The 23,043-nt window shown below is 47.1% G+C and overlaps 1 protein-coding gene across 1 annotated transcript in view; it reads right to left on the bottom strand.

Annotated features, from left to right (window-relative positions):
- The window catches only part of S100PBP (S100P binding protein), a gene marked incomplete at its 5' end in the record, with an annotated part of 87,611 nt that overhangs the window by 36,623 nt on the left and 27,945 nt on the right, over nucleotides 1–23,043 (bottom strand). The window contains one exon of the mRNA XM_082246396.1: nucleotides 1,280–1,383. Coding sequence (XP_082102522.1) covers nucleotides 1,280–1,383 — 104 coding nt within the window. The remainder of the gene's footprint in view (nucleotides 1–1,279; nucleotides 1,384–23,043) is intronic.

The raw sequence follows: 23,043 nt of genomic DNA, 5'->3' as shown, positions 1-23,043 counted from the left end.
TGCAATCTCATGGCAAAGAACTCTGAAGATCTGAAAAAAGAATTGTTGCTCTACATAAAGATGACCTAGGCTAAAAGAAGATTGCCAAGACCCTGAAACTGAGCTGCAGCATGGTGGCCAAGACCATATAGCGGTTTAACAAGACAGGTTCCACTCAGAACAGGCCTCGCTATGGTCGACCAAAGAAGTTAAGTGCACGTGCTCAGCGTCATATCCAGAGGTTGTCTTTGGGAAATAGACGTATGAGTGCTGCCAGCATTGCTGCAGAGGTTGAAGGGGTGGGGGAGGGTCAGCCTGCCAGTGCTCAGACCATATGTCACACTGCATAAAATTGGTCAGCATGGCTGTCGTCCCAGAAGAAAGCCCACAAACAGTTTGCTGAAGACAAGCAGACTAAGGACATGGATTACTGGAATCATGTCCTGTGGTTTCATGACACCAAGATAAATCGATTTGGTTCAGATGGTGTCAAGCGTGTGTGGCGGCAAACAGGTGAGGAGTACAAAGATAAGTGTTTCTTGCCTACAGTCAAGCATGGCGGTGGGAGTGTCATGGTCTGGGGCTGCATGAGTGCTGACAGCACTGGGGAGCTACAGTTCATTGAGGGATTCATGAATATCAAACTGTACTCTGACATACTGAAGCAGAGCATAATCCCCTCCCTTCGGAGACTAGGCTGCAGGGCAGTATTCCAACATGACAACAACCTCAAACACACCTCCAAGATGACTACTGCCTTGCTAAAGAATCTGAGGGTAAAGGTGGTAAAGATGGACCGGCCAAGTGTTCAAGTGTGTTTAGTTATATTGAGGGGACAGCAAATTTACACTGTTATCTAAACTGTACACTCACTACTTTACATTTTAGCAAAGTGTCATTTCCTCAGTGTTGTCACATGAAAAAATATAATAAAATATTTACAAAAATGTTGAGGGGTGTACTCACTTTTGTGAGATTATATATTTTATATACATACACACACTTTTTTTGTGTATATAATCGTTATTGTACTTTATTATTTTTATGATCCCGGACGAATTTCATTTAATAATCTATGCACTTTACGTATTGAAGAAGAGCGCTGCACTCTTGAAGGTTGTAGAAGCAGCAACAGAAAAAGAATGAAAAAAAAAAAATGGTTTCTATTGCTTACCAAATCTATCTGAAATAAAGAAACTTTTTCATTAAAGTCTACCTTTAGCAGGTACAAAATGTTTAAAACTATTAGCCCTTGTCTCTCCTAAAATGTAACTATATGTTCACAGGATAGTTTTCTTACCGTCTGAATTATTTGCTCCCTCTGGACCCTCGATATGCATTAAAACCTGGTGACAGTAATTATCTTTATCACCTTCCAGATTAACATTAGGTAAATTAAATGACCTGAAAAACAAAGCATTAGAAAAAAAGAATCAAGTTAATAGTAAATGAAACACAACTTGCAGCTGGATCAAAAAGGAGTATCTGAGATATGCATGCATATATTAACTGGAACAAAATTTCACAGCTACACAGCTTGAAACTTACTATGCAACATAAATGTTACGACTGGGTCATCTTATGGGCATTAGATACCAACAAGAATATTACAAATTATAAACAGCCCCCTCTACCCTGGCAGTGGGCAGTACGCTCTGATGGAAAGCAGTTGCAAGTTACCCATTCTAGAGATAGCACAGTCCACTGCTTCAAAGACTAAAAGTGGAGGTATCAAAGGGTTGCAAAGATTTGCTACAAATTAAAAGACCTGGCCTTTGCATACCTTAACACAGTTTGCAAAGGGAAAAAAATATAAAAATGTACCAATAAAAATGTACCACTCTACTTGGGCAAGAATATAGAGTTGTATCATAACTTCATGCAGACTGCACAGCCTCGCCCACACACATCTGTTCAGAAAAGACTCAGTTTGGTAAATTCCTTCATCCTTGATTAGTTCACATAAATCTACTCCAGTTTACAAGCACCTAAAATGCAGGATTCCCTTTTTAAATATGTTTCTCTTGCAAAAACATGTTAAAGTGTAAAAAAAAATTCACGTATAGTGGAAAAACTTAAATAGTATACATGCCTTTCCTCTGTGGTGCCTAGGTGAGAGTGGCATCCTTCTCCTGGAAAAAAACTGGGGAATAGAGAATAGCCCAAATTATGCTGAGATGATGCTCCCAGCACTGTGCTGCAGCATCATCTCAGGAGACTTGGTGTACTCAAAATTCCTTGGCATGTCATCCTTGGCATGAGGAGGACAATACTCCCTGCACTATGAAAGACAGAGGAAAGGGGGGTATATCATCTAACTTTTACCCTTTATTCACAGGTGATTTTCGTATACTTTTACACAGTTTCAGCGAGGCGGAGGGGGATGAGAATGTTTCAAAAGCAGACCTTTAATGCCTCACAAGACCTGCTTCAAATAAAACTGCACAAGGTTAAATACAAGTCATAACAAGTTTAAAAATCTTACAAAAAGGTGGCCTTCCCTTTTAGCTGCTCCAGCATGCCCTCTGATCGCTTTATGGCGTAAATCTCCAGCACACACAGCAGATCACAGAGTGGGTACAGGGCCAATAAAAATGGCCCTGTACCATGTCATTTTATTTACATAGTATAGTGTCACCAGAGCAGCCAGTCAGCATCCTTATTGTGACACTGTACTGGGGTAGCTAGTAATTAGGAACATTGGCTGGATGCTCTGGTGACACTGTGCAGGGACACAGTGCAGCCACTCAGTGTCCCTGGTCACCATACTAACGCAGCCAGCCACAGTATTCCTGATTACTAGTCACCCCAGTGTCAACATACCAGTGCAGTCTACTACAGAGTAACTGATCACTAGCCACCCCAGTACAGTGTCACCATACCTGTGCAGCCATTGTCCCTGATCCCTAGCCACCACAGAACAGAAACCATACCAGTGCAACCAGCCAGTGTTCCTTATCCCTGCCACACCAGTAAAAGTATCAACAGACTAGTGCAGCCAGCCAGTGTCCCCGATTCCTAGCCACCCCAATACAGTGTCATCACGCTAGTGCCCCTGATCACTGTTAAACCGATTAGTGTCACCAGACCAGTGCAAACAGGCAACAGTGTCACCAGACCAGTGCAACCAGCAACAGAGTTCCTGATTACTGCCACTCCAGGCCAGTGCAACCAGACACAGTGTTCCCGATTGCTTCTTAAAGCATGGCCAGTTTCACCAGACCAGTGTAAGCCAGCAACAGTGTTCTGGATTGCCACCACACCAGTGAAAGCTAGTAAACAGTGTTTAGGATTGCTGCCACACCAATCCTAGTGAAACCAGGCCAGTGTAAGCCAGACAACAGTGATCCTATTTGCTGCCACACAAATCCTCGTGTCTCCAGCTCAGTGCAAGTCAGCAACATTGTCCCCGATTGCTGCTACATCAGTACGTGTAGGAAGAGCCAATACAGCCAGCAACAGTGTTCCTTATCACTGCCACAATAGTGCAATGTTGCCGCCTATTCTGACCTTGGGCTGGTCTGCCACTGACCATGTTTCTGCCTCCTGCCTGAAGTGACCCATCTGTACGTTCCACTCACTATGTTTGTGGGAGACACCAGTCCTAGTCATCCTCTGTGGACAACTGCACTCCTGAGATCACAGGAATTCTTGTTTACCTTTTGTTCCGCCTTCTGTACTTCCTGGCCAGTGAACATAGATCGTCTGAAATTCTCAGAGGGACTTTGGGAGGACCAAAATGCAAAAAGTTTCAGGTTCCACAGTGACAGCGGGAAACGCACAGGCAACACTACATGGCAAACTCCTTGAATGAAGCTACGAATCAAGAAGTGCATGGCCAAGGGCTGTTGAAAGAAAGTTGTCAGTGCAGAAACCTGACCCTTATTGATAGTTAAGGCAAGTGTTCAGTCCAAATGGAGAAAGAAGCCACCAAGAAGGAGCGAGACACACCCAATACCTGCAAAAGGTGATACAACCCACCCTTCCAGGTGCAAAGAGGATTCTTCCTAGAGCGGGACTTGCGTGCCCTTAACCACTTAAGCCCCGGAAGATTTTACCCCCTTCCTAACCAGGGCTTTTTTTGCGATTCGGCACTGCGTGACTTTAACGGACAATTGCGCGGTCATGCGACGCTGTACCTAAATGAATTTGACGTCCCTTTTTTCCCACAAACAGAGCTTTCTTTTGGTGGTATTTGATCACCTGTGCGATTTTTTTTTTTTGCGCTATAAACAAAAAAAGAGCGTCAATTTTGCAAAAATAATATTTTTCACATTTATTTATATGAAATTCCCAAAAAAAAAAAAAAAAAATGTAAAACATCTAAATTTAACATTTTTGACCAATTTGTTTTATGCTACATATGTTTGGTAAAACAAATCGGAAAAAGCGTATTTTGATTGGTTTGCGCAAAAGTTATTGCGTTTACTAAGGGAAAGATTTTTGTCATTTTTGTTGTTTTTTTTTTTTTTAACGCATAATGGCGGCGATCTGCGATTTTTTTTGCGGGACTGCGACATTGCGGAGGACAGATCGGACCCTTGACTGACATTTTTGACACTTTTGGGGTTACCAGTGACATTACTGCAGTAATCAGTGCTATATATATGCACGGTTACTGCAAAATGACACTGGCAGGGAAGGGGTTAACTTTATTGGGGAAGGAGGGGTTAAGTGTGTCCCTAGGGGCGTGCTTCTAACTGTGATTGGACATGGCTACTGGTGTAGGAACAGTGATCAACAGTCCTACATAGTAGAACCGTATGATCACCATTCCTACACAGGGGAGAATGACAGGCGGCTTGTTTACATCAGCCGCCTGCCTTTCTCCCTTCACGGCGGGCGATCGCGAGTGACCGGCGGACATCGGGTCCGCCGGTCACACGAACGGACTTGCTAGGGAACGAGCCGGGGCGGGAGCGCGCCTCCGCGGGGGCGCGCTCGTCCGCTATTGGCTCACAAGCAAGTGACAGGCTAGTGACGTATATATAGGTCACTTTGCCTGGCCGGGGCTGACCACCGCCGTATATAGTCGTGCGGTGGTCGGCAACCAGTTAACATTGAGGGGAATCACCAAATTCGACAACCCCCATCACACTCAGAACCTGGATTTCAATACCCTTGCCCTCAACCCAGAGAGGGTAAAAACAGGGCAGAAGATGGGTCCTTAGGGCAAGAGATCTGCCTGAAGGAGCAGCCGCCAGGGAGTGGTTGGGCCAGTCACACCATGTCAGCATACCATGGTCAATGCGGCCAATTTAGTGCCACCAGAATGAGCAGGAGTCCTTTGCTCCTGCCATGAACCTCTGTACCTTCCTGGGGAGCGGAGACGCCAGAATATCTACATCTAGAGTCCCCCAGAGTGTAGGCAGAACTGATGATTATGGCTGGGTGTAGGGACCCCTCTTCCTGATCCAGTGACTGACGACTGAGGTAATCTGCCTGCCAATTCTCGATGCCTGAATGGTACTCAAGCGGAGAAACCAGTACGTGCAGCTCTGCCCCCTGAAGATGCAGAATGCCTCTCATGCTGCTTTTGCACTCTTCACACAACCCTGGTGATTGACACTGGCCATCTTGGTGGGGTTGTCAGGCTGGATCCTGGCCGGGCATCTTTGGAGAAGGTCCATTCTATGATCCAGACACAGCATTTGTTGGACAACCGAGCCCCCTCTAGTATCCAAACTACCTTGAGCTGATCTCGACCACAGGACTCCTCCCCAGCTAGAAACACTGACAAATGATGGGGCTACCGACCAGTGGAGGGGAGAAGGGATTCCCCCCTGTAGGGAGGGAGACCGAAGCAACCAGAAGAGAGGAATCTGGGTAACCAGTGATGCAAGCGATACGTGCCATTTTGACAGAATTTTCCTCCACAAGAGCCTCATATGGAAATGCGCTTACAGAACCGCTTTAAAAGTGGACATTGTAAGACCCAGGACCTGCATGCAAGACCGCAGGGAATACCTTCTGCAGAACAGGAGCAGTGGAACTGCAGTCTGAAGGATTAAGGGCTTGTCCATCTGAACCGATCGAGGATCGCACCCAGATACTCCAATCTCCTGGTCAGGGTCAAACAGGACCTATTGAGATTTAGAACCAATCAGAAGTCCTGCAGAGTGCGCATCGTTAGCTCCACATTGTCCCTCGTTCGCAAGAGCAGGTCGACCAGGTAGCCAATCACGATGTTCCCCATTGTCTCAGTAACCCGGGTACCAGGACCAACACCTTGATAAGAATCCAAGGTGCGGAGGCCAGGCCAGAAGGAAAAACACCACAAAACTGATAATAGGCATCCCTGACCACAAGTGCAAGAAGTGTCGATACCAAGCACAAATGAGGGCATGAAGACATGCATCCTTGCAGTCAATAGAAGGCAGGAGAAAAAAAAACCTGGCGAAGGGAGGCCAACACAGAATGTGTGGATGCCATCTGGAACTTCTGCACCTGAACCAGATTGAAGTAAAAAAACTCTGAAAACGCTCAAGCTCCAGGACCAGCTGCAGTCACTTCTTGAAATGGCAAGTTCTGCACCACCCAAAATACAGCCCACAGGTGGGATAGGGGTAGATCAGACAGAAGAGAGATCTCTGGTGGATAAGAATGAAAATCTATTTTGCAGGCGGATACAATCAGTTCAGTAGATCCATTGTCAGGGATAAAGAGGACCATAGGCCCACAAACAAGTAAAAGGCAACCCCTCGCTCTGCATTGGAATAGGGCGAGCCCGCATGCAAAAAGGACTTGGTCTGCAGGCTTCAGGGGTGCACTAGGCACCACTCGAATGGGCCTTGAAGTGCTGGAGCCTAACTGGGCTTACAATGCGGCTCCTTCCCTTCCTTTGACTAAGGGAGGTAGGTACTCTCGTCAACGGTAAGGGTATGGATAGGGTCATTCAAGGGAGCACTGAAGAGACGTTTGCTCTGGAAGGGCAAGGCCACCATGTCTTTTTCGGACGGTTGGCCAGCAAACCAATGACAAGGTACCTGCTGAAGCACCACCGATGAGATGGAGAGGGACTAGGTCCTTACTCAAACATTAGGCAGAAATAAAGAACGGGACACAGAGCCATAGAGCCATAAATCATAACATATGGGTTTTATAGCCACCTATAGGTGAAGGAAACTGGCAACCAATCAGAATTGATTACCCCCTATATAACCCTCCCACACAGGAAGTATCTCAGTTTTGTAGCAAGCAATAAAAAGACCCCATAGAAGAGGGGAGGGACCTCTGTGTCCCGTGATGTACTTCAAGAAATGGATTTTACAGGCAAGTAGGAATTAAAAATACATTTTTCTTTTCGTTCATCATGGGACACAGAGCCATAAATCATAACATATGGGACGTCCCAAAGAAATGCATTTTGAGGGGACGCCAAAAAAATACCGCCATCTGACCCTTAACAGAAGAAGGATTACACCGCCGCATGCAGTACACTGTGGACAAAAACATACTCCTCCTGAGTCCAAACATACACTCAATAGAAACGAGTGAACGTATGCACCGACCAGGTCGCAACCTTGCAAATCTGAGCCCCCCCCCTCCCCCCCAGCGTAGGCAGATCAATTGAAAAATCTCGGGATGTAAAGACCATTCCTCCGGATACATCTGTTGACAGCTCAAGAAATCTGCCTGCCAGTTCTCTATTCCTGGAACGAACACTGCTGTCGGGCATGGCACAAACTTCTCTGCTCAGGACAGGATAATATCCACCTCTTTCTGGGCTGATCGACTCCTTGTGTCTCCTTGATGGTTGACCTAAGCCACGGCCGTGGCATTGTCGGATTTGACCCTGACAGGGTGACCCTGCAGTCTGGGCGTCCAGCATTTCAGAGCCTGACTGACTGCACGAATTTCCGAAACATTGATGGGGAGACGACTCTCTACCCAAAACCATTTCCTCTGGAGAGTAGCTTTCTCCAGAACCGCTCCCCAGCCGAAGAGACTGGCATCTGTAATCACTACCTTCCAGGTCACTGGGAGAAAGGATTTACCCTTCTCCAGATTTCTGGTCAACAACCACCAATTCAGACTCTGTTGTACTCTTGGTAGCAGAGATATGGACCAGTCCAAGGACTGAATTTGTTCTGCAAGGGTCTGGCATAGAATTGAGCATAGGGAATTGCCTTGAAAAGTGGACACCATCTTCCCCAGTAACATCCATCCATATGTCTTTGCATAATATCTCAGTCTTACCATAGACCGAACTTGACCCTTCAGGTCGGAGACCCTTCTTGCTAGCAAGAATATCTTTGCCTGCAGCGTGTCAACACGAAGCCCCAGCTATTCCAGAAAAAATGTACCGTCTGAATAATATTTTGGCTTAGAGCCGACGCCGATCGATTAGTAATAGGTCCAGATATTCTATTACAGATATCCCTCGGGAGCTTAGAACAGCCAATACTGGAGCTAGGATCTTTGTTAACACTCTTGGAGCTGTGGCCAACCCGAAGGGCAGGGCCACAAACTGGAAAATGTTTCCAATTGCAAAACAAAGGCACCTTTGATGGGTCTGAAATAGAGGCACACGAAGATATGCATCCTTGAGGTCTATGGATGCTAGAAATTCCTCTCCCTGCAGGGAGGCTACGACTGAACGAATTAATTCCACGCGGAAAGGACGAACGTTCAGAAACTGATTCAGCGCCTTAAGATCCAAAATAGGTCTCATATCCATTTGGTTTGGAGATTATGAATAGGTTTGAGTAAAAACCCTTGAACCTTTTGTTTTCTGGAACCTCAGTTATCACCCTCTGAGCTCTCAGCTGGTCCAATGCCTGAAAGATCTTTCTATTCAGGGGATCTGTTGCTATACTTGAGCTCACAAACCGAAGATACGGGAACACCCGAAAATCCAGCTTGTATCCCTGTGAAATGGTGGAGACAACCCACTTGTCTTGAATTAAATCCACCCATGCCCCTGAGAACTGCAGGAGCCTTCCCCCCCCCCCCCCCCCAGGCGAGTGGAGGCACCCCTTCACTGAGAGGGCTTAGAGGAAGACTTGGCTGATCTCTAGGCCCAGGGCTTTTTCTGACCTTGCCCCGAAGGCTTAGGTCCGGATGCAGACGGTTGAGGCCGTCACCTCTGCCTGGAATTGGAAGCACTGGTATTATTAGTACTGGGGATCTTAAAAGGAAGGATGCCTGCTCTTCCTCTTTACGGGTAGCAACGTACTCTTCAAACAAACATCCTATCCGGATTGATCCCAGTCATTATACACTTCTTGCTCCAAGAGTGGATGCACGGGAAATGACCGAGGACTCTGAGGAGGGCACAATGAGCCTAGGGAGGAAAAAGAGGTTTCAGTTGTCTCTAAGGGCGGCAGTTTAAACTCAGCCCAGACCATCTCAGCAAGAGACTGGTTAAACAATCTCTGGGATTGAGAGGCTGATAGAGATTCCCCTGACTCCCCGGAAGTGGAAATTTCAGCTTAACCTTCTATAGGGTCACCCTCAGCTACATCTTCCACATCCTCTGCCCAATCCTAAACTGATTCAGAGGGTGGCTCAGGAGAGGGGTGTAACGGAACCGCAGCCCACACTGCACTTGGACTTTTATCACTATATGGCTTCCTCCCAGTCGTGAACATAGATAACATTTTCCAGCCGCCCCCATACAAAGCTAGCCGACAACTTAGCTTGTATATGTTTTGGAACCTCCCAGAATAAGAACTTTTTATTCAAACACAGGCACAAAGAGATATACACTGTGGGACAAGCCCCTCCCCCCTTAGCCAATCCACATACACATTTCCATATACATCCCATAATAGGTTAATCTTAAGGCAGACAAACAATAGAACAATGGGATACAGGCACTTACCAATAACAAACCCCAACCCACCTATCTAGCAAGGGTCTATGAGAGACTCCAACAATATTCAAGCAATCTGAAAATTCAAATGGTTTATCTTTATATAGTTCTTGAGGGATATTGTTCAGAAATATTATTGTCCCCAGTGAAAGAGGCCCTTCATTCTTTCAACACAAACCACACATATAGAACCCAGGATAACTGGGGTAACACAAAATGTGGTGTGGTTGTACAGCGAGTCTGATTAGGGCAGGCCCGACTGGGGTTCTTGGTAACCCTGTGCCTCTAATAGACACAGGGTGACTTACACATAAGAGGGGCCGGGGAAGTTGAACAAGGAGTTTCCCGACCTCTCTAAAGTAATCTGGGTTCCACAAGCCCCTCACCCAAAGTGACTCCTGTCACATATCTCCCCTTTCGGCAGGAGACTAACACAGAAGGAGACCCCAAACGGGTTGACTTCGAAGTTAGTCCGTAGTTCCAGTCCCCCAAACAAATTGTCCCGAACGGAGCATTACTCACCCAGCCAACCTCTGCCTCTCTCGTAGAACATACCTGCTGCGGGGGAGAAGCGTGGACTGGCCCTTCTCCCTGGAGTCCTTCCAGCCGCTGGAGAGAAGACAGGGTGGCTGGGCACTCACCCTCATGCGGTTGGGGACCTGGGCCAACTGCCCAGCATCACTGAGATAGAGGTGAAGACCTCAGTCCCATCCACTACAACAGGAACTCCATCTTTTGTACATTGAGGGCAGAGGCCAGCCACACTCTGCTCTGTTGCCAGCGCTTCTGCTGGGTTGGTGTCATCATTCTGGGGCACGATCTGCTGCTGGGAAGGGGAGTCGGCTGCTCCATCTTCCTTACACTCATCTGGCGGTTGGGACAACCGTTCTCTGGTATTGTCTCCAAGATGCACAAATCCTGGCTGGGGAGGAAAGACAGTTTCCTTCGCTCTGACTGTTGGGTAGAGAGGACAACAACCTCCCCTCCCTTCTCACCCTGGGCCTTCGGAACTGCCACAGGTGTGGGGCAGAGGTCCTTGACTCTGTCTGGCTGCCAGCTCTTCAGCTGTGTGTAGAAGCTTCACTTCATCAGCTTGTCGTTGGGGCGAGGGCCCGATTTCCCCAGCTTCCTGGAACTCTGTAGCTGTTGCGGGTGCTGGGCAGAGGTTGGTAACACTCTGCCCTGTTGTCAGCACTTCTGCTGGGGAATTCACATAATCGGCTCCAGCTAACTGTTGGGGAGGGAGACTGGCTTCCTCCACTCCCAGACTGTGGATCTCTTGCTGGGGAGGAAGGATGACCACCTTCTTCTCCGAACTGTGTAGCTGCTGTTGGGGAGTGATCACCACCTTCTCATCCTGGGCCTCTGGAACTGCCACAGGTGTGGGGCATAGGTCTTGGACCCTCTGTCCAGTTGTCAGCGCTTCAGCTGGAGAAGTTTCTTCTAACTCCACAGATGCTGCTGGCAGGAAATCCCATGTCCCCATCAGTGGTGTAGGAGAAAAGTCAGCTGCCTCTTCTCTCAGGAAGGCTGAAGCTGCTGTTGGTGTTGGGCAGAGCTCAGATGTTAGGCCCTGATGCCAGCTGTTCTGCAGGAAAGTAAACTGTAAAGTCAGTGGCCTTGCACACATCTTGGGTCACCAATTGTTGCAGGCAGAGGTCAGTAGCGCCATGCCTGGATGCCCGCTCTTCTGCCATAGGCTTACTGGGATGTTCCTCCTCAGCAGAAAAGTCTAATAAATCCACAGCCTCTGGAATTGCTGAAAGTCCAGGGCATGGGCTGGTGGCATTCGGGCCCAGTGCCAACACTTTGGCGGGTGATTTATCATCCTCCGATGGAAAATCAATTAAATCTGTGATCCCTGGTTGGGGAATGAAGATGGCTTCCTCTTCTCCCATACCTTTATCCAGTGGCTGGACAGACGCATTCCTCCATCCACGCTCTTCCTGTGCAGAAACAGTTTAGTCAAGGGGAGTCAGCACTTGCTGCATCCGCCATAAGACCTCTGCATCCAAGACCATGGGTGCAGGTGAGCAAAGCACACTATTACTGTGCCATATTGTCGATTCTTTAGTCAGGATTTCTTGACTGTCAGCTGGTACTTCTGGATATTCCCAGGCAAGGGGAGCCGAGGCCCGATGATGAGCAGAGTCTAGCAGCCGTCTGTAGGCAATCTCCAGCTCCCATTCCTAAACGGCGAAAAACTTCAAATATTCCAGTGCCCAGGAACACTTCCAAGATGTTCAGGATCTCTTCCCTGTAATCCTCAATTTCTTATATTCGCTCCACTCCAAATCGCTCCCAAAGTCGGGGTCCTTGGACAGCCTCTCTAATAACAGCCCCAGGCCTACGTAGCATAAGCCTTCCGTTGGGCTGTCTTCCGCTGTCCATGGGCACACTTGGGTTACATACCAGCAGAGGGCTCTGTAGCTCTCGTCCAACCGCATCTACACCTGGACCAGCCTGCTTAACTCAGCTTATAAAATGCAATATACGGGGACCGCAAAAACTGAACTGCGATGGAGCGGGGGGTTTACTGTAAATTATATATATATATATATATATATATATATATATATATATATATATATATATATATATATATATATATATATATAATACTAGGAGGGGGACCAGGAAATGAAGGAAGAGAGATGGAAAATAAAAACCTACAGAATATCAGATCAGGTAACAATTACAAAGGCAAGGAAACTGCAGGCTAAATCATGAACCAGTCCAATCAAGGGGTAAGCAACCCAGCAAGACAGTGTTAACGGGTCCATGTTACAAATGAGTAAGAAAGGATTTGAAAGAACTCAAAGTGGCCTCAGAGGAGGTCTAAACATCGACTTGGTAAAGTTAAATAACTCAACAGAGGACTAGGTGGTAGCCTTGCAAATCAGAGATGGCAGATGCTGAAAAGCCCATGAAGTATTAATGGATCTGGTAGAGTGCATCTTAACTAGGAAGGGAGGAACACTATCCATTAGACCAGGGAGTCTCCAAACTACAGCCCAGTACAAGATTGCATCCGGTCAGCATCTAGGGTCGGTTACTCTCAATGCGATGTGATCATTAAGTCTCCTGCACTACTGCCACAATGACTATAGCCCCACTGTAAGCAATGTAAGGGTGAGACGACTGAAGGGGACTCTGATAAAAAAAAGGGAGGAATGATTCTAAAGGGACGGATTCCAAAGGGGGACCCCAATGTGAGGGGCAATTCTGATGGGGAATCTAATGTAAGGAGGCCCCGATGTAGGGGGAGGGGAAGGGGACTTTTGTTTTACTGAAGTTCTCTTCTGAATCATACGTTTCCAAAAAAAAAAAAAAAAAAAAAAAAAAAAAGATCCAAGTGAAATGTATTTTATTTATTATTCATTAAATTGGAAAATTTTTTTTCAGCTTGGGATTATTGTTAAAAAATGGATTTTTGTAAGAACTTACCGTAAAATCCTTTTCTCTTAAGCTCATTGACAGACGTAGTCTTCTTGATTCTCAAGAGCTGGGTTATGTTGTCTCCGCAGGAGTAGGACTAGGCAGAATGACAAAACGATCTGGCTCCACCTTAGGGGCAGTCCCTGAGGGTATATCCTCCCTCTCTCTGCTACAGGGAATCAGTTCTGTTTAAAGCAGTACAGAGAATTTAACCCAACCCAACTCAATGATAGAGGGGCGGGTACTACGTCTGTCAATGAGCTTAAGAGAAAAGGATTTTACAGTAAGTTCTTACAAAAATCCATGTTTCTCTATCGCTCATTGACAGACGTAGTCTTCTTGATTCTCAAGAGCTGGGACATCCAGAAGCAGTGCCACAAATGAGGGGTGGGATTGACAAAATCAAATCCAATCTAGAAGGCCCAACCGGTGCCAAACTAGAAGTTTTAAAGGCTCATTATAAACAAAGAATGAGACTAAAGAAAAATTTTCCAACGGAAAAAACCCTCGAGGTAGACCACTGGTCTCCTCAAATTGCGGCCTGCAAAACCTTGCGGCCAAACGAGGCATCAGATGATGCCATTACATCAACTTTATAATGTTTAGTAAAGGTATGCACCGACGACCAGGTAGCCGCCTTGCACACCTGGACCACTGACGCCTGATGGCGAAAGGCCCAAGACGCACTAAGTGCCCGAGTGGAGTGCGCCTTAACAGGGAACGGGGGCTCCCGACCCTTAATAGAATAAGCCTGTACTACCGTCTGTCTGATCCATCTGGAAATGGTCGCGGCAGATGCAGGCAACCCCTTTTTGGGTCCATCTGGGATCACAAAAAGTGAATCCGTCTTGCGAAACGAGTCTGTCGTTTTTAAGTATACCCTGATCGCCCGGACCACATCCAAGGAGTGTAACGCAAACTCCCGAGGATGACTGGGCTTAGGACACAGGGAAGGTAATACAATTTCTTCATTCAGATGAAATTCTGAAACCACTTTTGGTAGGAAGGATGGATTCGGACGAAGAACCACCTTATCTCTATGAACCACCAGATATGGTGAACGACAAGATAATGCGGCCAGTTCTGACACCCTGCGTGCAGAAGTAATAGCCACCAAGAAGGTCACCTTCTGGGACAACGTGGGTAGAGGAATCTCCCTAATATCTTCAAAGGGAGGTTTCTGAAGAACCGACAACACTAAATTAAGATCCCAGGGGGGTAACGGCGCGTGCACTGGCGGAGCCAGATGTCGCACCCCCTGGATGAAATTCCGCACCAAGGAATGAGTAGCCAAAGGCTTCTGAAAGAAGATGGCTGATGCTGAGACCTGACCCTTGATAGTACTCAAGGCCAGTTTCTGCTCAACCCCTTGTTGCAGAAAAGCCAATATTCGACTAATCGAATAAGACCGAGGACGGAACCCCAAAGGTTCACACCATGCAATGTAGGACTTCCATGTGCGATGATAAATCTTTCTGGAAGTCGCTTTCCTTGCTTCAACTAGAGTAGGAATAACTGAAGCTGACAAACCTTTGTCCTTCAGCACCTGGGTCTCAATAGCCAGGCCGTTAAAGCCAGCGATCGTAAAGCAGGATGGAAGATCGGTCCCTGAGACAGTAGATCCTCCCTGAGAGGAAGTCTCCACGGGACGTCCGCCACCAGTCTGACCATGTCGGCGTACCAAGCTCGACGAGGCCAGTCCGGAGCTACCAGGATTACTGGGATTCCTTCCTCCTCTATTCTGCGAAGAAGTCTTGGCAGTAACGCGAGAGGAGGGAAGGCATATATTAGCTGGTATTGCCCCCACGGGGCGATCAGTGCGTCTGCGGTTTCTGCTAGAGGATCGCGGGAGCGAGCCACGAATCTCTGAACTTTCCTGTTGAATCGTGATGCCAACAGATCCACATCCGGGGTGCCCCACCGTAGGCACAACTGGTGGAAAACGTCTGGATGGAGGGACCATTCCCCCTGATCCAGGGTCTGACGGCTGAGATAATCTGCCTGCCAATTCTCCACCCCCGGAATGAACACCGCAGAGATTGCTGGAACAAATCGTTCCGCCCAGCGAAGAATGCAAGCCACTTCTTTGGCCGCTCGGGCACTCTTGGTGCCCCCCTGGTGATTGACATAAGCCACGGCCGTGGCATTGTCCGACTGGATCCGAACCGAGCTGCCCTGGAGCTGCTCGGTCCAGTGAATCAGACAAAGTCTGATCGCTCTCAGTTCCAATACATTTATCGGTAACCTGGATTCTTCCGGGGACCAAAGTCCCTGGACAGATAACTGACCGAGAATTCCTCCCCATCCAGATAGACTGGCATCCGTGGTCACTGTCGTCCAATATATTGGCAGAAATGACTTTCCCTGGCTGAGCATCGGAGACCGAAGCCACCATACCAGAGACTCTCTGGTCTGTTTGCTCAATCGGATCTGATTGTCCAGGGATTCCGGATTCCGATTCCATCTGAGAAGAATCTCTTGCTGAAGAATTCGGGTATGGGACTGGGCAAATGGGACTGCTTCGAACGAAGCCACCATCAACCCCAGAACCCTCATGCAAGTCCGAAGGGAAGACCAGCTGTTGGACAGTAACAACTGGACTGCAGATTGAATCTTTCGGAGTTTCCCTACCGGAAGAAAAACTCTTGTCCTGACTGTGTCTAGAATTAGACCCAGATATTCGAGCCTCTGGGTGGGAACCAGAAATGACTTTTGCTGGTTCACCAGCCACCCGAATTCCTGTAAAGAAATCATAGTAATTTCTATGTTTTGTAGCAAGGTCTGAGGAGACTCTGCATGAAGCAGAAGATCGTCTAGGTAACCTAGAATCAATATACCTCTTTGGCGCAGAAGTGCCAACATTGGGGCCAACACCTTTGTGAAGACCCGCGGAGCCGTGGCGAGACCGAAAGGTAACGCCACAAACTGATAGTGGTTCTCCTCTACGGAAAAGCGTAGAAAACGCTGATGTCCTGCGAAAATGGGAATGTGAAGATAGGCGTCCTTGATGTCTATGGACGCTAGGACATCCCCTGGATGCAGGAAGGCTGCTACCGTGCGAATGGACTCCATTCTGAATCTTCTTATGTTGACGAAAGAATTGAGTGCTCTTAAGTCCAGAATTGGACGCACTTTGCCCTCTTTCCTGGGTATTGTAAACAGGTTTGAATAAAACCCTTGAAACCGTCCTGTCCAAGGAACGTGGACTACCACTCCTTGTTGTAGTAAATCTGTGACTGCTCTCCGCAGATCTTCTAAACGATCTGCGGATAGTCGGATATTGGAAGGGAAGAATCGCGCCGGTGGGAGAGATCGAAACTCGATCTTGTACCCTGACCTTATGACTTCGCAAACCCATTTGTCCGGGAATCTGGAAAGCCATGGATCCGGGAACCGGCGAAGACGTCCCCCCACCCCAGTTATGGGTGGGGGCGCACCTTCAGGCTTTGGATGGTTTATCTTCAGGTCTGGAGGGGGCGGGCTTTTGCTTGCCCGACCAACGACCCCTGACGCCTCCTGCAGGAGCTTTGGAGGACTTAGTTTTTTCACCCGCTGGACGAAAAAACCTCTTGTGAGCAGAAAAAGAAGGCCCTCGTCTTTGACGAGTTCCTCTACCTTTAAAATTTTGCGGTAAAAAGGTGCTTTTTCCACCGGTGAGATCCTTAATGATCTCATCTAAGTTGGCTCCAAATAGACGCTCTCCTGAAAAGGGGATATTAGCCAATGCTTTTTTGGAACCTTGGTCGGCTAACCAACCTTTTAGCCACAGTGTACGCCTGAGAACCACTGCTGAGACTGATGCTCGCGCCATTAATGGAGTGGCGTCTAACGCCGCATCACATACAAACTGTAACCCCTGTATCATTTGTTCCAACAAATCTGATACTGCCTGAGGGACTTCTTCTAAGTCCCGGCGTAACCACTTGGTCCATTCAGTTACAGCCTGCGAAACCAGACCAATAGCAATTATTGGTCTGAAAGCTGATCCAATCAAGGAAAACATGGTGCGAGACATAGCTTCTATCTTGCGATCCACTGGATCTTTAAAAGACGGAGCGTCTTCTAAAGGAATAACCGTGGCTTTATTCAATCTAGCAATAGGTGAATCCACCACAGGTGGTTCTGTCCATTTCTTAATAAGGGTTTCCTCAAACGGATAACGCCTGTCAATGCGTTTAGAAATATTAAAAGTGCGTTTTGGCAGACGCCATTCTTCTTCGATTGGATTGCCAAAACATTTGGGCAATGGAAAAACCTTCGCCACTTTGATGCGCTTTTTAGTCCCAAAAGGGATCTCAGTTTCAGCTATTTCTGATGGAATACCCTGTAACCTTAAAGTCTCTTGAACAGATACAATGAGTGCGTTTACCAACGCTTCCTCTCGGGCTATGGCGGATGCCGAAACATCCTCCTCACTGTCTGAAGAGACAGGACCCGAGACACCAATACCAGATGAAGTACCTGCAACTGCAGAAATAGGCTCAGAGTCTGAATCCGAGGTTTCAGATAATAAGGGGTTAGGCGGGGGTCGCTTTCTTGCGCCCTGTCCCTGACAAGCCACTTCCACCCGGGACACAAAAGTTTCCATAATAGCTGACAAAGATTCAATTGTCAATGGGGTGCTGGAGGATCCCGCAGACCCCTCGAGGGGATCCGGAGGAGATACATGAGTGGCAGGGTCCATGTTAATACAGGACACCTTTGCCAGCAAAACAAAAAAACTTTTTTTTTTTTTTTTTTTTTGTGTGTCTCCCCCTAGCGCAATAGCGCCCCTCAGAGTACCTGCTTCTCGATCCCAGAGAGAGAGAGAGGGACCCCCAGGGCTCACCAACCGATGCAGTGCAGTTTCCAACAAACTGCAGTCAGCGTCTGTCTACACAGACTGGAAGGAGCTGTTTGCTTTTTCCCGGGCAGAAGGCGTGGCTCCGCCCCCTGTGTACGCCTTCCGGCGTTCCCAGCCCTCCACGAGGTAGCTGGGCTCACAAAACATGGCCGCCCCCATAGAAGAGACATAAGACTCCAAAAACATGGCGGCCGGCGTGACCTGAGGACATACATGCATTCGGTCTACGGCAAAATGGCGGCGGACCGCCGATATCGTCTTCCCAGCACATCCACCTGCACTCTGCTAAGAGGTGACATATGGATCTACAGAGATACACTGCACATAAGGTAGGATTATACCTCCTATGTCTGCTGTAATGTTACAGTCTGCTGGGTAGAGTGTTAGCTCTTGAACCAAGTCCACTTCCCACAAACACATGCTGTATTACAAGGGGGACTTGTAAGTATCAGATATATACTGACCATATATGGAGGGGCCCATAATATATACTGCCTCATAATGAGGAAAAAAGGGAACGTTTACTCACCATACCGAACCGACAGGCACCCTCTCTTCACAATACCCTCTCCACCGGGGTGGGGGTTTGTGGACGCCTCGACTCTCTGGTACCTGGCGTCCAAGCAAGACTTTTAACTTGCAAAGTCAGTCCCTTTACTGGGACTCCGTCGCGGCCGACCCAGCGCACTGGTCTGCACGCGCTCGTAGGCAGAAACCGGGGTGACCACTGGATCGCAACATCCAGCCCGTCGCCCGGCCCCGCATACTTACTTGAATATGTCGCGGCCGACCAAGCGCAATGCCATGGTCTGCGCGTGCTCGTAGGCCGGCTGGGGTGACCACAAGTGTCGCCCAGTCCGGCATTTTTTGCTTGAAGATCTCACAGGAAAAAAACACTGGAGAAAACTACCTAAAAAATGTCTTTTTCTTAAAGAAAAAAAGTCTTGCCAGGACCAAAAGATCCCAGCAAGGAACTTAGGTCCTTACTCCTGACTAGACAGAAAAAAACTGATTCCCTGTAGCAGAGAGAGGGAGGATATACCCTCAGGGACTGCCCCTAAGGTGGAGCCAGAACGTTTTGTCATTCTGCCTAGTCCTACTCCTGCGGAGACAACATAACCCAGCTCTTGAGAATCAAGAAGACTACGTCTGTCAATGAGCGATAGAGAAATATACGACGTGACCCTTGTGCTGAAAGGTTTTAGACCATAGGCCCAAACAATAACTTGTCCAATCTTACCTAGCAATGGTGAAACGAGAACCTATGGGAAGGACAAAGGAGGAATCAGATTGTGGAAAAGTGAAGTAGAGTCTCACAGAATTTACTAGACCCCCCCCCCCCCCCATATAAAGCAAGCCTTCTAAAGTGTTGTTAGACTTTGAAAGAACTTGACTTCCTAGGCTTCAGGTGAGCAGAGATGGTAATGTAGAGCAGTAGGGACAACGATGGAGTGTTAGCCATGTTCATAAAAAAACAGAGAGCCCAAGTATGTCCCTGCACCAGGTCTCCCTGGGCCAGTTCAGTGGATTTAGAATCACTGGAATGTCCTCCATCTCAATCCTGTGGAGGAAGTGAGGGAGGCGTAAAGGCACAGATCAGGTTGGATAGATTACACTGCAAAGGCCCATGAGTTGCTGGAACAGGTAGTTGTTGAATTTAGTTGCCAGATGATCCATACTGGAAAACATTTCCCCCTCTATTAATGTTCTGGTGTCACCCCAAAATATAGGATTTTCTTTTACTTTCGATGATTAATGTAAACAGGACAAATGGGGAGGGTAAATCTCCCTTAGCCCACGTTTACATTGGGCCTATTTGACATGTCAAATCGAAGCCTATTGCCGGCAATGGCACCGTCCGAAATCGGTAAGATCGACTTTTCACTACTTCTGGCGACTTTGGGGGGGGCGATTTCAAGAGCCATTTGAGCAGAAACCCACACAGATGTCTGTCAAATCGTCCCTGAAGTTGAACTGAAAATGCAGTTTTGAAATTATGCGAGTTCAGCTGAACTGGCACAATTTAAAACCTGCCCTCAGTGTGAACCTACATTAATGGAGACAGCAATAAAACCTGAAAAATGTTGTAATCCCCCTCCTCTCTATCCAAAGCGAAAAAAAAATAAAAAAAAAAATTGTTACACTTTAAAAGAAGACTTCAAACGTCTTGCAAAAAAAAAAAAATGGGTAGGTCAACCACAAGGACCATCCATTACTGCAGGGAACCCCCCTGCACCTATCATCTGCCATAAGTAGTGCAAACTGTTCCCAAAAGGGGTACTTTACAAACTTTGCTACTGCTGAGAAGGATGAAGCCTTCTGTACCAGGCACTGTAGGCTGCTGAACCCAGGAAGTGTTTAAAATATTGCTGTACTGTGGAAACTGGGAGTCCAAGTGCTCACCAGAAATCATGAGGAAGCAAAATGGTCCACACGTGAACACAGATTTACTGAAATGCACACCACGCGATAGACTTATGCAAGGGGTTGTAAAAATAGTGCCTTTTTTTTTTTAAAGGCCAGTGCTCAGCAATTAGCCACTCTGCATCGGTGCCCTGGCTCAATGGCAGTGACATAATGTTGAAATGTGGCAGCCTGCGCTCCGAAAATGTCCACTCTGCATTGGCACTGCCATTCCATGGCTGACACACAACATTTAAAGTTTTACAGCCCGCTCTCTGATATAGCCACTCTGCATTGGGCGCCAGCACACTGGGTAAGACAAAAGTGCAAGCCCTAAGCACTTACCACAGTCTTCCATTCTGTGCAGGATTAACAGGGACTAGTTATCACATCCTGGCTTTTCCCTTCAGGAGGGCGCTTCCCCCTAAGGCCCCACTGTAGGCAGACCACAGCTCTGTACCTATAGAGTACCCTGGGGCTAACTTTTGGTGATGCACCACATGCCAAGGTGAGCGCACATGCAGGATCCAGTTCCTTAAGCAACCTTACAGGAAAGCCCTGCATGTTAATTCAGGCGACATTAGGCTACACTGCCAAAAGATCCAGTCGAGGAGTCAACTGATCTGTAAAGAGGAGAGCCATAGTGGACATTTTTGCTACCCTGCACAGGCATTTCATATAAAATAAGGCTAACTAGTGATTATGTAAAACATATCCAAAAAAAAAAAAAAAAACACAAATTTACAAATCGTTTTTCTGTGTCTTTTTATTAAAGTTTAGAGTAACAAGAAAGGACATTTTTGGGTAGCACATGGTAGTACAAAAATAAAACTGACAACAAACAGTACATAATAAAAGAAAAAAATAAATATGGCGACAATAGTAGATAAAAGATGGTAAGGGTTTTGCTAGGAACCCATAAACCGTTCACAAGTAGGTGTGACAAATTACAGTAATGTGATCAATCAAGTGTAACCTCTATAGTACTAGTGAGTAAAGTTGTGTCTCTAACCAGACATCAAAAGGAAAAATCTCCGAGGTAGTTTGTCATGAGTAAAATCTTACAATTAACCTTAGAATGAGGATAAAGGCCAACTGTTGGGCCAACAATATACCAGAAAAGTAAAAAATGATTGAAGAGAGGAATAAGAAACAGGGAGAGGAGAAAAACAAGAGAAAGTAAAGTACAGTATATGTCTGCTTGAACTGTGAATAATTTTTAACACTAAAAAGGATTTCTGTTTTTTAGGGGGGTTTGGTCAGCGGTGATAATGTGAGCGCGCACGGCAGCGGGCTCCCGACCTCCTCGCCCAGCTAGACCCGGAAGATATGACCTGATCTGGAGGCTCCTGCGGTCCATTTTCTAAAACCCCCGAAGCCCTGTGAGCAGCCTGGAAGCCCTGCGAGTCTTGTGAGCAGCCCGGTCCCAACATTAATATACCCCTCAGTGGGGATACAGTGCGAGACAGCGGAGGACGGGGAAGCAATACACGCGGGGATCTCCCGTGAAATTCGGAACCCCCTCCCCCCGTGCACTACTTGAGCCCAGCGGCAGCAAGTGCGGGTACGAGGAGACGCATACTGTGCAAAGTAAGCTGCCGCTAAGAGGACCATCAGGAAGCCGAGGGAATCCTACATTACCCCACGAGGTGAGCAAAATGGCTGGTAGCCAATTCTAAATAAACTGTGCAAAGACAGGAGAGTGATACCTGAGAAGCTGTGGCCTATATACAAGTAAGGGGGCGAGGAGGGGAAAAAAACAGGATACGCATAAGACTATTAAAGGCAAGACACCCAGTAGCCTGAATATTTGGTTTATAAGAACTAACTTTGAACTGTGATTAAAGTTAAGCCATGAAATCGGCATGAAAAACTTAAATAAAAAAGGCACAAGACCCGTTCAACTTCAAAGGGACTTCTGGGTGGCAAACAAGCAGGAGACAAACAATATTTCTCCCCAACTCAACTGACAGTATCTGACAACAGTATAGAAAGTCTAATGGCCACAGGGAAAGGGGGGAGACCAATCTGCTTCCACAATGTCAGTACCTGAAACATCCAAGGTTACTATACTTACACACCCAGATGGGGGGATGGGCTCACGAAGCAATGAGTCAAACTAATACAGATACTATTTCTAATTCGGATATTAGAGACCTGCTTCGTGCCCTCCCAACCAAAATTGAAATAGAGTCTCTGATTTTAAGACTTGAAGAAAAATATCAGAAAGACATACAAGGTGAGAGGTGAGCTAAAAGACATCCAGCAAAATACAAACTGGGGAAAAAGCTATATCAGAAGTAGCAGAGAGAGCCTCGATATTGGGAGGATTCTAAAGAAATATACATGGAGAGAATAGTCACTACAGTTACAAATGGAGGAATGGAAGATAGGAGTCGGCGCAATAATATTAGGCTAAGAGGTCTACCAGAATGCAAAGAAGGAGAAGGAGAAGATTTAAGGGAAAAGGTAAAGAACATAATCATTAAAGTTCTAGCGGCCGAGCCTATTGTGAATGTGGAGATAGATCGAGTACACAGGGTTACCGGCACTAGACAGATAT

The sequence above is a fragment of the Pelophylax lessonae genome (genome assembly GCF_965119305.1).
Source record: "Pelophylax lessonae genome assembly, chromosome: 2".
In the NCBI taxonomy this organism is placed as follows: Eukaryota; Metazoa; Chordata; class Amphibia; order Anura; family Ranidae; genus Pelophylax; species Pelophylax lessonae.
The sequence above is the reverse complement of the archived record's forward strand: the minus strand, read 5'-3'. Positions and strand labels throughout refer to the sequence as shown.